Source organism: Bombina bombina, chromosome 2 (genome assembly GCF_027579735.1).
Source record: "Bombina bombina isolate aBomBom1 chromosome 2, aBomBom1.pri, whole genome shotgun sequence".
Lineage (NCBI taxonomy): Eukaryota > Metazoa > Chordata > Amphibia > Anura > Bombinatoridae > Bombina > Bombina bombina.
In genome coordinates this window covers 372,817,350-372,834,591 of record NC_069500.1, presented here as the reverse complement: position 1 = coordinate 372,834,591, position 17,242 = coordinate 372,817,350, and the positions used below count along the sequence as shown (strand labels likewise).

At 39.1% G+C, this 17,242-nt stretch overlaps 1 protein-coding gene across 3 annotated transcripts; it reads left to right on the top strand.

The window, feature by feature from the left end:
- The first annotated feature begins 1,917 nt into the window (after positions 1 to 1,917).
- Positions 1,918 to 17,018, top strand: UBC (ubiquitin C). Of its 3 annotated transcripts, none has more exons than XM_053701844.1 (2): positions 1,918 to 2,000; positions 14,647 to 17,018. In XM_053701844.1, exon 2 carries the CDS (start codon positions 14,650 to 14,652, stop codon positions 16,933 to 16,935), a length of 2,286 nt encoding a protein of 761 aa, XP_053557819.1. In that variant the 5' UTR covers positions 1,918 to 2,000; positions 14,647 to 14,649; the 3' UTR covers positions 16,936 to 17,018. The 3 variants fall into 3 exon arrangements, with proteins under 3 accessions (XP_053557819.1, XP_053557821.1, XP_053557820.1); XM_053701846.1 differs by lacking the exon at positions 1,918 to 2,000 and adding an exon at positions 4,938 to 4,955; XM_053701845.1 differs by lacking the exon at positions 1,918 to 2,000 and adding an exon at positions 5,203 to 5,221.
- The last annotated feature ends 224 nt before the right edge of the window (positions 17,019 to 17,242 follow it).

Sequence of the window (17,242 nt, the reverse complement as noted above, 5' to 3'; positions counted from 1 at the left end):
ATTCTTTATAGTAGTGTCTATTACATGCAGTTATATGAAAATTGGTGTATACTGTCCCTTTAAGTTATTCTTTGAAAATGCTTGTTCTGCAGATAAAATATATGATTTGTGTAGGTACCTCCAGGGAAAAAGGTCTGTGAACATGCAATGAAGGCCAAACAACTCTTGCACAAGGGTTTGAAAATGGCCCAGCAGCAAATGGGTTAAAGCGACAGTTTAGCCCAAATTAAACTATCATGATAGGGCATGTAATTTTAAACAATTTGTCAATTTACTTTTATCACCAATGTTGCTTTGTTCTTTTGGTATTCTTAGTTGAAAGCTAAACCTAATTTCTTAGAACTTGAAGACCGCCTCTTTCATTAATGAATTTTGACAGTTTTTCACCACTAGAGGGTGTTAGTTCATGTGTGTCATATAGATAACATTGAGCTTACGCATGTGAAGTTACCTTGGAGTCAGCACTGATTGGCTAAAATGCAAGTCTGTCAAAAGAACTGAAATAAGCGGGCAGTTTGCAGAAGCTTAGATACAAGATAATCACAGAAGTAAAAAGTGTATTAGTATAACTGTGTTGGTTATGCAAAACTAGGGTAATAAAGGGATTATCTATCTTTTAAAACATCTATCTATCTATCTATCTATCTTTTAAAACAATAAAAATTCTGGTGTAGACTGTCCCTTTAAATGGACAATTTTCTCAAGCAAGCACCTGATAAGTGGTCATTGTATTCAAAGCTCCTGAAGGAACACCCTTTCAAATAAGCTCAGCGCTCTCATCCACCACTAGGGGCTCGATTTATCAAGCCCTTCGACTCCCTATGAATGGAGAGAACCGGCAGTCACGATTTACTGTATCAAGTAGCGGTCATTAGACTGCTGCTTCCCTTACATCATCTCCACCTCTTAAGTGGACATTTTCAATCTCCTGAATCTTGTCGACCGGGGAGATTGACAGCTCCTGTCCACATGTAATTGGCTGTGCTTGGGCAGGGGGCGGGAATGCACGCAAGTGCAAAATAGCGCTTGTGTGCAATGCTGAATTACGCCAGCGGATTGCTGCCCGCCAGAGGCGAGCTGGGGCAAATATATATGCCCCTATCCACCCTTGCATGATAAATCTAGCCCTGAGTTTGATTTCTGCTCCAATCTAATTTGCATAGCCTTTCTATAGTCAATACTGTAGTATAAAAATGTTCAGTATATGTGGCTGTTTCAACAGGGCAAAAGCATTTATTTAAAATGACAAAATAAAGGTAATGGGTTTATTTGTAAACCCTTTTACATTTCCAGGCCAGCAGGTAAAAAATGTATAATTGCAAACATTAAAATTGTGAAAAAAAATAAACATTTGTGTGGTCAAGAAAGCAAGTTGTACAGGCCCCTTAGTAAATGGTTATTGTGCTTGAATGCCGACCATATGTAAACCTTTCCGCTGTAGTGTACAATTCATATATTATTTTAAAAATATTACAAATATTTTACATTATCAAGAAAATAATTAGGGTTTTCGTTATTGCTATAAACTATTGATGGAATAATCACTATCACAGGCAGCCCAACAGAACACATTCTAGCACTTTCTACCAGCTGTTTTTTTCTTTTGTCTCAGCGGCTTTAACAGAAAATAGGTCCGTCTAACCAAACCCACCCTTCCACGTTCGTAGAATATGATATTTATTCGCCAACAAATGCGTATCACTCTTAATATGTCATATTATACTTTAAGTTTACCTTTGTATGCGTTTTTATATTGCATAATACGGTCATTAGTATAATATTTATATTTCCCTGCCATATTATAATCTATATCGCAACATTAATGGTAAATAAAGATAACAAAATAGTCCTATGTGGTCATTTTTTTTTTGCCTCGGAGGGATACAGGATTGTAATATAAAAGCGCTGTGTTTCTCGCGTGACGCAGTTTTTATTAGGCGACGGGAGGAGAGAGTAGCAGTTGGTTCTTTTCTTCTAACAGTACATTTAGCCCGACTAATGTAAGTATTTATTTAATTTTTCCCCTTTATTTTTGACAGCGTGAATATGTGAAATAACTTTTACCCATTAATGGCGGTGCGTGTAGGATTTAAATAGCGATCCAGTTTCCCCGCCTTCCGTAATAAGCCGCCTGGAAGGCATGTTTAGTAACGAATTAATTATGCTGTGGTAACTATTGTTTGTGTTTAGAAAGAGGCGCCCGTTTTTTTTTTTTCTTCAATACGATATTTTGATAGAAAAAGTTTTACAGTGAAAATTGACCACGTATTTTAAGCAACGTGTAGAATTATCAAAACCCTTTTATCGTTGATCAAAGCTCGATTATGCGCGATCCCGCCAAGTCATCCTTAGACTTGCGTTAAAGGCGCGTTAGATTTCGAGGTGGCGCATCGCCAGTATAAACCTATCACGAGTTGATGTTAGAGCTGAGTAATACCAGAAACGGGGGAAGGTTGGTTTAAGGAAATAACTGTAATGCCATTTAACTGTAATTAAAACATTTACGCACGTTAAGAGAGTTGTGCTCTTTGTGTTATGCGCACCCAATAACATACACAATTTATAGGTGAAGCTGGTATATCTGATAAATCTTTATTTGTCATGTTAATACTTATAAGGAAGTGCATACTTAAAGGGCCAGTATACACACACAAAAATTGGGCTAATTTAATAACTCTTGATGTATAAAAAGTTTGCAATTGACATGCATTATTTTTTTTTACTTCTAAAGAGTTAAAAATGGGGAAGAAAGTTGCAGTTTTTACTGCATATGGAGACAATCATCCTACACACTACTTAGAGAGAGTTTTTACCTCAGTCCCTAACTAGTGTGTTTACTGACAGCCCTCCTGCTCCAGCTATATGTGTAATGTAGTACTTTGCACATAACACTGCACAAAGTACAAGCATAAAAACTACTGAATAAATCTGAGAAAAATATTTTGTCCATTTAACTCAGAAAACTAGTTTAATGCACAGCTAATAATGTGGGTTACTAGTAAATATCTAAACCAGTAGAATATGTTATGAACACTAAATGATTTTAGGGGGTTGCTCTATACAAACTTCAGAAACGACGCAAAGATAAACAGTAGCTGTAAACTCACAGCTAATTCTCCTCTCTGCCTTCTGTTGTGTCTGCAGGAATTCCACCCCCCCCCCCCCTTCCTCCCTCCCGGTTCAGCAGTGTTAGAGGTTGCTCCGGTGTCAGGATAACAGTTAAATGCCGTGGTAACAAGGGAAGGGGGGTGGAATTCCTGCAGAAATACAACAGAAGGCAGACGATGCAGAGATACAGAGAAGCAGTTAAAGGGACAGTATACTATAAAATAGTGTTTCCCTTAATGTGCTTACATTTGCTTTCTTTACCAACTGCTGAGTAAAAAAATGTATGAAAATGAGTTTTTTAAGGTTTATTTGTGTATATTAAAGCTCTGATTTTGTGTTTTGAAGCCACAACCTAATAAAATGGGTTGAGCTTGTAGGTATAATCAGATCTCATTACTTTATCACATTATCTACATATACCTGCTTCTTTATCTTATATCTGTCCATAAAACAATCACCAGTACTTAGAGAGAACAATGGAAAAATCAACATTTTATTACTTTATCTCTGCTATATCCCACTGGGAGTGTAATTTCTTCTGCTGGCTGTGTTTACAAAGCTTATCTATAGCTTGGACCTGCGGCCATAAACTTTCAGAATAGGTGGGGATATCACATGCTAAATCAACTATTTCAAATGCCAATATAAGGGTAAATGAGCTACTTGTAAACAATTTAAAGGGACAGTTTACTCAAATAATTTCTCCCCTTTAATTTGTTCCCAATGATCCACTTTACCTGCTGGAGTATATTAAATTGTTTACAAGTAGCTCCTTTAACCTTATATTGGCATTTGAAGTTGTTAATTTAGCATGTGGTATCCCCACATATTCTGAAAGTTTGTGGCCGCACGTACCAGGTATAGATAAGCTTTGTAAACACAGCCAGCAGAAGAAATTAAACTCCCAGTGTGATAACGCAGAGATAAAAGGTAATAAAATGTTGATTTTCCATTGTTCTCTCAAAGTATTGGTGATTGTTTTAAGGACAGATATAAGATAAAGAAGCAGGTATATGTGCGCAATGTGATACAGTAATGAGATCTGATTATACCTACAAGCTCAACCTATTTTATTAGGTTGTGGCTTCAAAACACAAAATCAGAGCTTTAATATACACAAATAAACCTTAAAAAGCTAATTTTCATACATTTTTTACTCTGCAGTTGGTAAAAAAAGCAATTGTAAACACATTAAGGGAAAAACTATTTTACAGTATACTGTCCCTTTAATACACTCCAGCAGGTAAAGTGGATCATTGGGAACAAATTAAAGTGATGGTAAACTCTCCCCTTTTTAAAATCAGATCTGGAATGTAAGCACTATTTTAGATGAAGTTTAATTCATTAAATGTAATGAAGATGCAGTATAACTTACTTTTTATTATAGATATGAAATTCAAATACTGCATGCTCCTCCGCCCACTTCAAAAGTAAAATTTTCTGTGAGCTAACAGATTGAATTGTTGTCCAATCAGCGCTCTCCCCATCTGGCACTTTTGTTGTAGCTAGAGCATTGATTGGAGAGTAATTCAATCATTTAGCTGACAGGAAAATTGACTTTTGAAGTGGGTGGTGTAACGTGGGGTATTTGAATTTCATATCTATATTAATAACTAAGTTATAGCGCATCTTCATTGCACATGATGAATAAAACTCTATCTAAAATAGCGCTTGCATTCCAGATCTGATTTTAAAAAGGGGAGAGTTTACCATCACTTTAAAGGGGAGACATTTTTTGAGTAAACTGTCCTTTTAAACTCACAGCTTATTCTCCTCTCTGCCTTCCGTTGTGTCTCCGCAGGAATTCCACCCCCCTCCCGGTTCAGCAGTGTTAGAGCCTCAGTGAAGTCAGTCAAACTTTGCAAACAAAATGTCAAACGATTAGCTGCATTGTGCTCATGTCAGCTGACAAAGAATAAAAATGTTTACATATTTAAAAAAATATGCAACAGCCTGTACACTGCTATAAAGTAATAACACGGCTCACAGATAGATCTTCCGGAAATTTACATGTATTAGCTGCTCCAGCATGGGGGCTGGCTGTAAGGACAATAGGGAGAGAGGAGAAAAAGTCTTGCTTTGTAGCTAGTGTGTCCTACGAACGTATTCTTAGGTAGTAAAACTTTATCATCTGTTTTAGAAGCTTTAGCAGCAAAATTGCTAATACATGCCAATTACAAACTTTATCTTTGAATTCTTTATTTAAATAGGCGATATTTTTTTGAGTGTATAATGTCCCTTTAAAGGTACATGAGGCGCCATTTTTTTCTTTTACGCTTCAGAAAGATGCAATTTTAAACCATTTTCTAATTTACTTTGATCAAATTTGCATAATTTTCTTGATATCATATCCTTTATTGAAAAGCATATCCAGATAGACTTTAGCTGCTGATTGGTGGCTGCACATAGATGCTTTATGCAATTGGCCCCCATATTTGCACTGCTATTCAACAAAGGATATCTGAAGAGTGAACCAAAGTAAATAGAAGTAAATTGGAATGTTTAAAATTCTATTTTCGATCTTAATCATGAAATAACTTGTTTTTTTTCTTTTAATGGTACCGCACTACTTAAATTATAAACGCTACCTTAAAGTGATATGAAACTTTCATGATTCAGAGCGTGCCATTTTAAGCAACTTTCTAATTTACTCCGAACTTTCTGTCCGCTTGGTATCTTAATTTGGAACAAATCAGGAAGGTAAGATTAGGATATAGCCTGTTTTTGTTTCAGAACCAAAAATGGGCTGGCTCCTAAGCTTATATTCCTGCTTTTCAAATAAGATCCCAAGAAAACAAATACAAATTCATAGGATTACATTAGAAGGTTGCATAAAATTTCATGCTCTATCTGAACCATCAAAGAAAAAATAATTTTCATATCCATTAAATGCTAGAATGAAATAACATGGATATGTTTAGTTTAATTAGATGTTAATTTTTGACAAAATAAATGAAGTTTTAGTGTCAATCGGAGGCGCAATGTTGTAACTTAGGTTACTTTGTTCTACTGTGGCCAATTTAAGAAAGTTATAAATAGATCTCTAGAGTGGAAGCACAGAACACTGTTATATTCCAGTCATTGGCTGCACACACAAGTGACTTGTTTATATCTCTAATTGGACACAGCAGAGGAATAAACCTAAGTTGCAACATGGCAGCACCAATTGCTTTATAGACACTAAAACTTTGCACTTAAATTGACCATATTTAAATTACTTCAACTTTTAGAAAAATCCATCTACATGTTCTCAGTGATCTTTTCTTTGAATGCTTAATTCGATCTAGCCTTTATTGAGTATTATGTCCCTTTTAAGTAATCTTTAACACATTTAATGTGGGGCTAGCATTATAGAGATGTTTAATTTGCCTGTTTTAAAATGAAACTTGTCTACCACAATTCCTCTTAAGTTGCATTGGGATATCACGTGCAATGTCTCCTCCCATTTGGCATCCAACTGTCAGAAGTACACAACTGCTTTTTACTGTTGCATTTGACTTGGCTGCTTAGGTTTTGTGTATAGACATCTTTTGGATGAGTTGTGCAGGCATACTTATTTATAACTCTATGGATGAGTAGAGCGCTGGAAAATGGGAGATACCAAACACCTCACTAGAAGAAAATATACTATCTTTTCAAATTCAATCAGAAAATATGGGAGAGGGGTGAGGGCGCTACAAAAGCTAAAGGAATCTACTGCAATTAAAACTAAAAATGTTTATTGTATTAAATAATGATAAATGGTAAAAAATGTGAGAAAAAGAAATTTAATATATGCTGTTAGTGATACTATGACTGCTACTGGTGAATGATCTACTTAGAATAGATATGTCACTATTATGGATATATATCAAGTTTTAATTGTGATAGAAGTGTTAATATTTCTAAAGTGCGTGCTATGCAAATATTAATTGATTCCCACAATTAATACTTGCACAGCTAGCACTTTAGAAATATTAAAGGGACACTGAACCCAATTTTTTTTTCTATCCCGATTAAGATAGAGCATGCAATTTTAAGCAACTTTCTAATTTACTCCTATTACATTCTTTTCATTCTCTTGGTATCTATTTGAAATGCAAGAATGTAAGTTTAGATGCCTGCCCATTTTTGGTGAACACTGTTCTTGCTGATTGGTGGGTAAATTCACCTACCAATAAAAAGTGCTTTCCATGGTTCTGAACCAAAACAATAGATTAGATGCCTTTTCTTCTGTTATGTGTGATCAGTCCACGGGTCATCATTACTTCTGGGATATAACTCCTCCCCAACAGGAAATGCAAGAGGATTCACCCAGCAGAGCTGCATATAGCTCCTCCCCTCTACGTCAGTCCCAGTCATTCTCTTGCACCCAACGACTAGATAGGATGTGTGAGAGGACTATGGTGATTATACTTAGTTTTTATGACTTCAATCAAAAGTTTGTTATTTTACAATAGCACCGGAGCGTGTTATTACTTCTCTGGCAGAGTTTGAGGAAGAATCTACCAGAGTTTTTTACTATGATTTTAACCGGAGTAGTTAAGATCATATTGCTGTTCTCGGCCATCTGAGGGAGGTAAAAGCTTCAGATCAGGGGACAGCGGGCAGATGAATCTGCATTGAGGTATGTAGCAGTTTTTATTTTCTGAATGGAATTGATGAGAAAATCCTGCCATACCGTTATAATGACATGTATGTATACATTTCAGTATTCTGGGGATGGTATTTCACCGGAACTACTCTGTTAAAAGTCACTAATCCTTTTAATAAGTATTTATCATGTTAAACGTTTTTGCTGGAATGTAGAATCGTTTACATTTCTGAGGTACTGAGTGAATAAATATTTGGGCATTATTTTCCACTTGGCAGTTGTTTGCTTTTAATTGTGACAGTTTCGTTTCTCTTCACTGCTGTGTGTGAGAGGGAGGGGCCGTTTTTGGCGCTCTTTGCTACGCATCAAAAATTTCCAGTCAGCTACTCTTATATTTCCTGCATGATCCGGTTCATCTCTGACAGATCTCAGGGGTCTTCAAACTTCTTTGGAGGGAGGTAGATTCTCTCAGCAGAGCTGTGAGAATTTTATATTGACTGTGAATAAAAACGTTGCTCTGTAATTTTTTATGTCAAATTTAATTATTGTTATTTTACTAATGGGAACAAACCTTTACTAAAAGTTGTGTTGTTTTAAAGTTTGATGCTATAACTGTTTTTCAGTTCATTATTTCAACTGTCATTTAATCGTTTAGTACCTCTTTGAGGCACAGTACGTTTTTGCTAAAAAAGATTATAACCAAGTTGCAAGTTTATTGCTAGTGTGTTAAACATGTCTGACTCAGAGGAAGATATCTGTGTCATTTGTTCCAATGCCAAGGTGGAGCCCAATAGAAATTTATGTACTAACTGTATTGATGCTACTTTAAATAAAAGTCAATCTGTACAATTTGAACAAATTTCACCAAACAGCGAGGGGAGAGTTATGCCGACTAACTCGCCTCACGCGGCAGTACCTGCATCTCCCGCCCGGGAGGTGCGTGATATTATGGCGCCTAGTACATCTGGGCGACCATTACAGATAACATTACAAGATATGGCTACTGTTATGACTGAAGTTTTGTCTAAATTACCAGAACTAAGAGGCAAGCGTGATCACTCTGGGGTGAGAACAGAGTGCGCTGACAATACTAGGGTCATGTCTGATACTGCGTCACAGCTTGCAGAGCATGAGGACGGAGAGCTTCATTCTGTGGGTGACGGTTCTGATCCAAACAGATTGGATTCAGATATTTCAAATTTTAAATTTAAATTGGAGAACCTCCGTGTATTACTAGGGGAGGTTTTAGCAGCTCTCAATGATTGTAACACCGTTGCAATACCAGAGAAATTGTGTAGGTTGGATAAATACTTTGCGGTACCGGCGAGTACTGACGTTTTTCCTATACCTAAGAGGCTAACTGAAATTGTTACTAAGGAGTGGGATAGACCCGGTGTGCCGTTCTCACCCCCTCCAATATTTAGAAAGATGTTTCCAATAGACGCCACCACTCGGGACTTATGGCAAACGGTCCCTAAGGTGGAGGGAGCAGTTTCTACTTTAGCTAAGCGTACCACTATCCCGGTGGAGGATAGCTGTGCTTTTTCAGATCCAATGGATAAAAAATTAGAGGGTTACCTTAAGAAAATGTTTGTTCAACAAGGTTTTATATTGCAACCCCTTGCATGTATCGCGCCGATTACGGCTGCGGCAGCATTTTGGATTGAGTCTCTGGAAGAGAACCTTAGTTCTTCTACGCTAGACGACATTACGGACAGGCTTAGAGTCCTTAAACTAGCTAATTCATTCATTTCGGAGGCCGTAGTACATTTAACCAAACTTACGGCTAAGAACTCAGGATTCGCCATCCAGGCACGTAGGGCGCTGTGGCTAAAATCCTGGTCAGCTGATGTTACTTCTAAGTCCAAATTACTTAATATACCTTTCAAGGGGCAGTCTTTATTTGGGCCCGGTTTGAAAGAAATTATCGCTGACATTACAGGAGGTAAGGGCCACGCCCTACCTCAAGACAAAGCCAAAGCTAAGGCTAGACAGTCTAATTTTCGTCCCTTTCGGAATTTCAAAACAGGAGCAGCATCAACCTCCACTGCACCAAAACAGGAGGGAGCTGTTGCTCGTTACAGGCAAGGCTGGAAACCTAACCAGTCCTGGAACAAGGGCAAGCAGGCCAGGAAACCTGCTGCTGCCCCAAAGACAGCATGAACCGAGAGCCCTCGATCCGGGACCGGATCTAGTGGGGGGCAGACTTTCTCTCTTCGCCCAGGCCTGGGCAAGAGATGTTCAGGATCCCTGGGCGCTAGAGATCATATCTCAGGGATACCTTCTAGACTTCAAATTATCTCCCCCAAGAGGGAGATTTCATCTGTCAAGGTTGTCAACAAACCAGATAAAGAAAGAAGCGTTTCTACGCTGTGTACAAGATCTGTTATTAATGGGAGTGATCCATCCGGTTCCGCGGTCGGAACAAGGACAAGGGTTCTACTCAAACCTGTTTGTGGTTCCCAAAAAAGAGGGAACTTTCAGGCCAATCTTAGATTTAAAGATTCTAAACAAATTCCTAAGAGTTCCATCGTTCAAAATGGAAACTATTCGGACAATCTTACCCATGATCCAAAAGGGTCAGTACATGACCACAGTGGATTTAAAAGATGCTTACCTTCACATACCGATTCACAAGGATCATCACCGGTACCTAAGGTTTGCCTTCTTAGACAGGCACTACCAGTTTGTAGCTCTTCCATTCGGATTGGCTACGGCTCCAAGAATCTTCACAAAGGTTCTGGGTGCCCTTCTGGCGGTACTAAGACCGCGAGGGATTTCGGTAGCTCCGTATCTAGACGACATTCTAATACAAGCTTCAAGCTTTCAAACTGCCAAGTCTCATACAGAGTTAGTTCTGGCATTTCTAAGGTCGCATGGATGGAAAGTGAACGAAAAGAAGAGTTCTCTTTTTCCTCTCACAAGAGTTCCATTCTTGGGGACTCTTATAGATTCTGTAGAAATGAAGATTTACCTGACAGAAGACAGGTTAACAAAGCTTCTAAATGCATGCCGTGTCCTTCATTCCATTCAACACCCGTCAGTAGCTCAATGCATGGAGGTGATCGGCTTAATGGTAGCGGCAATGGACATAGTACCTTTTGCACGCCTACACCTCAGACCGCTGCAATTGTGCATGCTAAGTCAGTGGAATGGGGATTACTCAGATTTGTCCCCTACTCTGAATCTGAATCAAGAGACCAGAAATTCTCTTCTATGGTGGCTTTATCGGCCACACCTGTCCAGGGGGATGCCATTCAGCAGGCCAGACTGGACAATTGTAACAACAGACGCCAGCCTACTAGGTTGGGGCGCTGTCTGGAATTCTCTGAAGGCTCAGGGACTATGGAATCAGGAGGAGAGTCTCCTTCCAATAAACATTCTGGAATTGAGAGCAGTTCTCAATGCCCTTCTGGCTTGGCCCCAATTAACAACTCGGGGGTTCATCAGGTTTCAGTCGGACAACATCACGACTGTAGCTTACATCAACCATCAGGGAGGGACAAGAAGCTCCCTAGCAATGATGGAAGTATCAAAGATAATTCGCTGGGCAGAGTCTCACTCTTGCCACCTGTCAGCAATCCACATCCCGGGAGTGGAGAACTGGGAGGCGGATTTTTTGAGTCGCCAGACTTTTCATCCGGGGGAGTGGGAACTTCATCCGGAGGTCTTTGCCCAAATACTTCGACGTTGGGGCAAACCAGAGATAGATCTCATGGCGTCTCGCCAGAACGCCAAACTTCCTCACTACGGGTCCAGATCCAGGGATCCGGGAGCGGTTCTGATAGATGCTTTGACAGCACCTTGGAACTTCGGGATGGCTTATGTGTTTCCACCCTTCCCGCTGCTTCCTCGATTGATTGCCAAAATCAAACAGGAGAGAGCATCAGTGATTCTAATAGCGCCTGCATGGCCACGCAGGACTTGGTATGCAGATCTAGTGGACATGTCATCCTGTCCGCCTTGGTCTCTACCTCTAAGACAGGACCTTCTGATACAGGGTCCATTCAAACATCAAAACCTAACTTCTCTGAAGCTGACTGCTTGGAAATTGAACGCTTGATTTTATCAAAACGTGGTTTTTCTGAGTCGGTTATTGATACCCTGATACAGGCTAGGAAGCCTGTTACCAGAAAGATTTACCATAAAATATGGCGTAAATACCTATACTGGTGCGAATCCAAACGTTACTCCTGGAGTAAGGTTAGGATCCCTAGGATATTGTCCTTTCTACAAGAAGGTTTAGAAAAGGGTTTATCAGCTAGTTCATTAAAGGGACAGATTTCAGCTCTGTCCATCTTGTTACACAGGCGTCTGTCAGAAAATCCAGACGTCCAGGCCTTTTGTCAGGCTTTAGCTAGGATCAAGCCTGTGTTTAAAGCTGTTGCTCCGCCATGGAGTTTAAACTTAGTTCTTAACGTTTTACAGGGTGTTCCGTTTGAACCCCTTCATTCCATTGATATAAAATTGTTATCTTGGAAAGTTCTGTTTTTAATGGCTATTTCCTCGGCTCGAAGAGTCTCTGAGTTATCAGCTTTACATTGTGATTCTCCTTATCTGATTTTTCACTCAGACAAGGTAGTTCTGCGTACTAAACCTGGGTTCTTACCTAAGGTAGTCACTAACAGGAATATCAATCAAGAGATTGTTGTTCCATCCTTGTGTCCAAATCCTTCTTCAAAGAAGGAACGTCTTCTACACAATCTGGATGTAGTTCGTGCCCTCAAGTTCTACTTGCAGGCAACTAAAGATTTTCGCCAAACTTCTTCCCTGTTTGTCGTTTATTCTGGACAGAGGAGAGGTCAAAAAGCTTCTGCTACCTCTCTCTCTTTTTGGCTTCGTAGCATAATACGTTTAGCCTATGAGACTGCTGGACAGCAGCCTCCTGAAAGAATTACAGCTCACTCCACTAGAGCTGTGGCTTCCACTTGGGCCTTTAAGAATGAGGCCTCTGTTGAACAGATTTGCAAGGCTGCAACTTGGTCTTCGCTTCATACTTTTTCCAAATTTTACAAATTTGACACTTTTGCTTCTTCGGAGGCTATTTTTGGGAGAAAGGTTCTTCAGGCAGTGGTTCCTTCTGTATAATGAGCCTGCCTATCCCTCCCGTCATCCGTGTACTTTTGCTTTGGTATTGGTATCCCAGAAGTAATGATGACCCGTGGACTGATCACACATAACAGAAGAAAACATAATTTATGCTTACCTGATAAATTCCTTTCTTCTGTTGTGTGATCAGTCCACGGCCCGCCCTGTTTTAAGGCAGGTAAATATCTTTTAAATTATACTCCAGTCACCACTTCACCCTTGGTTACTCCTTTCTCGTTGATTCTTGGTCGAATGACTGGGACTGACGTAGAGGGGAGGAGCTATATGCAGCTCTGCTGGGTGAATCCTCTTGCATTTCCTGTTGGGGAGGAGTTATATCCCAGAAGTAATGATGACCCGTGGACTGATCACACAACAGAAGAAAGGAATTTATCAGGTAAGCATAAATTATGTTTTTCAAATAAAGAAAGCAAGAGAACGAAGAAAAATTGATAATAGGAGAAAATTAGAAAGTTGTTTAAAATTGCATGCTCTATCTGAATCACAAAAGAAGAAAAATTGGGTTCAGTGTCCCTTTAATAACCCTTCTATCACAATTCTTGAGGCTATATCCATAAGTGTCTTATATATCTATTCTAAGTAGATCATTCACCAGTAGCAGTCCTAGTATCACTAACTCAGCATATATTAAATTTCTTTTTCTCACATTCATCATTTAATACAATAAACATTTCTATAGTTTTAATTGCAGTAGATTCCTTTAGCTTTTGTAGCGTGTTCCCTCTCCCATATTTTCTGATACTTATTTATAACAAACATTTTTTTATAAACACTCTAAATTCAAATGAGTTTTTTTTTATGCACAATAGTTTAATATTCTTGCTCTGACGTACTTATCTTTGTGGGTGCGGTCAGGTGTGAGTTTCCACTCATACTCGGTTCATTAAGATTCTCCCTGCACACTGAAAAGGGGAAAAAGTGGGCATATTTCCATAACTTGCTGCTATGCTTGTAGCTAATTTTCTCTAGTGAAGACGTAGTAAATATCAGGTCTTCATAGTGTACTGTTATACTCTTTCCTATTTGGTGTTTAAAAGGACATGGAAAGCAAAATCAAACTTATGATTCATAGAGCATGCAGTTAAAGGGGCATTAAACACATGATATTGCAGGCACCTCCCTCTATAGGTGTCAGCAATCTAGGTTTCACTGCAGGTATCTAAACAATTGCTGCATGTGTGTAAACAGCACTGAAGTGTAGTGAAAGCTAGATTTTAGCTTGGTGGCACCCATGGCTAGAGAGGTGGTGAATAATGAACAGCAATAAACAGACCTATCCTTTTCTAAAGTAAAATGTTATTTAATTATAAAGTATTTCTTAAATAAAACAGTAATGTGATTTCTACTTCCGTAGCCAATAGTGCTATTAGGAGGTACAAAACTGATTATTCACGTTTAGAGACAGTCTAAATAAAGAACGCCTTTGCTACTGATTCCAATCTTTGGACATCCAACATTAGTGATGGTAAGATTTACCATCGTAACAAATAAAGGGGACTTTCATTCATGAAGTATATAGTACTTCATTCTGAATGGCCCTTTATTAGTATTATTCGCTGCGCAAGTTAGCCCATGGCAGAACTCTTATTTGTCTGAGGTGATGTTGCCACGTCTTATAGCCGTGCGGAAAATCCAGCTTGGTGCTGCAAAACACGGCACAGAATGGCTACAGAAGTAGAAATCGCACACTACTTTATAATATTGGTGTGTATATGTATGTGTACTTTCATACCAAGTAAATTGACTTAAATGAGTTTACCATCACTTTAAACATGGCATAGTCTTTGTAATAAGCACATTACTTTATTCAGTTGTTAAACTGATCTAAAAGCAAATTATCATTTTTATTTTTTCAGATCATGCAGATATTTGTGAAAACTTTGACTGGTAAGACCATCACCCTAGAGGTTGAACCAAGTGATACCATTGAGAATGTTAAAGCTAAAATCCAGGACAAAGAAGGTATTCCTCCAGATCAACAGCGTCTGATCTTTGCTGGAAAACAACTTGAAGATGGGCGTACCCTTTCAGATTATAACATTCAGAAAGAATCCACTCTGCACTTGGTTCTACGTCTGAGAGGTGGCATGCAGATCTTTGTCAAGACCCTTACTGGCAAAACAATTACTCTGGAGGTTGAACCAAGTGATACCATTGAGAATGTTAAAGCTAAAATCCAGGACAAAGAAGGTATTCCTCCAGATCAACAGAGATTGATCTTTGCTGGCAAGCAGCTTGAAGATGGGCGCACTCTCTCTGACTACAACATCCAAAAAGAATCCACTTTGCACTTAGTTCTACGTCTGAGAGGTGGCATGCAGATCTTTGTCAAGACCCTGACTGGCAAAACAATTACTCTGGAGGTTGAACCAAGTGATACCATTGAGAATGTTAAAGCTAAAATCCAGGACAAAGAAGGTATTCCTCCAGATCAACAGAGATTGATCTTTGCTGGAAAACAACTTGAAGATGGGCGTACCCTTTCAGATTATAACATTCAGAAAGAATCCACTTTGCACTTGGTTCTACGTCTGAGAGGTGGCATGCAGATCTTTGTCAAGACCCTGACTGGCAAAACAATTACTCTGGAGGTTGAGCCTAGTGACACCATTGAGAATGTTAAAGCTAAAATTCAAGACAAAGAAGGAATTCCTCCAGATCAACAGCGTCTGATCTTTGCTGGAAAACAACTTGAAGATGGGCGTACCCTTTCAGATTATAACATTCAGAAAGAATCCACTTTGCACTTGGTTCTACGTCTGAGAGGTGGCATGCAGATCTTTGTCAAGACCCTGACTGGCAAAACAATTACTCTGGAGGTTGAGCCTAGTGACACCATTGAGAATGTTAAAGCTAAAATTCAAGACAAAGAGGGAATTCCTCCAGATCAACAGCGTCTGATCTTTGCTGGTAAACAACTTGAAGATGGGCGTACTCTTTCAGATTATAACATTCAGAAAGAATCTACATTGCACCTTGTACTCAGGCTCAGGGGTGGTATGCAGATTTTTGTGAAGACCTTAACTGGTAAAACAATTACCCTGGAAGTTGAACCAAGTGACACCATTGAAAATGTAAAAGCCAAGATTCAAGATAAAGAAGGAATTCCTCCTGATCAGCAGAGGTTGATTTTTGCTGGAAAGCAGCTTGAAGATGGGCGCACTCTCTCAGACTACAATATCCAAAAAGAATCCACTTTGCACTTAGTTCTACGCTTGAGAGGAGGCATGCAAATCTTTGTCAAAACCCTGACAGGAAAAACCATTACCCTTGAAGTTGAGCCAAGTGACACCATTGAGAATGTTAAAGCTAAAATCCAGGACAAGGAAGGAATTCCACCAGATCAACAGCGTCTGATCTTTGCTGGAAAACAACTTGAAGATGGACGCACCCTTTCTGATTACAACATCCAAAAAGAATCAACTTTGCATCTGGTTCTTCGACTCAGAGGTGGCATGCAAATTTTTGTGAAAACTCTGACTGGGAAAACCATTACACTGGAAGTGGAGCCCAGTGACACCATTGAAAATGTAAAAGCCAAGATTCAAGATAAAGAAGGGATTCCTCCTGATCAGCAGAGGTTGATTTTTGCTGGCAAGCAGCTTGAAGATGGGCGCACTCTCTCAGACTACAATATCCAAAAAGAATCCACTTTGCACTTAGTGCTTCGGCTAAGAGGTGGGATGCAGATTTTTGTCAAGACCCTGACTGGAAAAACAATTACTCTGGAGGTTGAGCCTAGTGACACCATTGAGAATGTTAAAGCTAAAATCCAGGACAAAGAAGGAATTCCTCCTGATCAACAGCGTCTGATCTTTGCTGGTAAACAACTTGAAGATGGGCGTACTCTATCAGATTATAACATTCAGAAAGAATCCACTCTGCACTTGGTTCTACGTCTGAGAGGTGGCATGCAGATCTTTGTCAAGACCCTGACTGGCAAAACAATTACTCTGGAAGTTGAACCCAGTGACACCATTGAAAATGTAAAGGCCAAGATCCAGGATAAAGAAGGAATTCCTCCAGACCAACAGAGATTGATCTTTGCTGGCAAGCAGCTTGAAGATGGGCGCACACTTTCAGACTACAACATTCAAAAAGAATCTACTCTGCACCTTGTCCTGCGCTTGAGGGGAGGGTTTTGAAGCATTCACTTGTGTTCTTTTCAAACAGTTGAACTGTTGCTTTTGCTGCACTTTGTTTCAATAAAGATTGCATTCCAAAAATGCTTCTGTCTCCATGTTAGATTTTAGCAAGTGTCTTCACTAGTTGGATACCATGATGTAAAATTTTTTTTTCAGTGCTCTCCCGAATGGTCAGTAAACACTTTATAATTATAAGAAATTTCTTCAGTTGCTATAGAACTGGTTTTCAGAACCTCTCCTCAGGCCTCCCTAACAGGCCATATTTTGAGGATATCTGAACTATTGCACAGTTGAAATAATCAGCTTA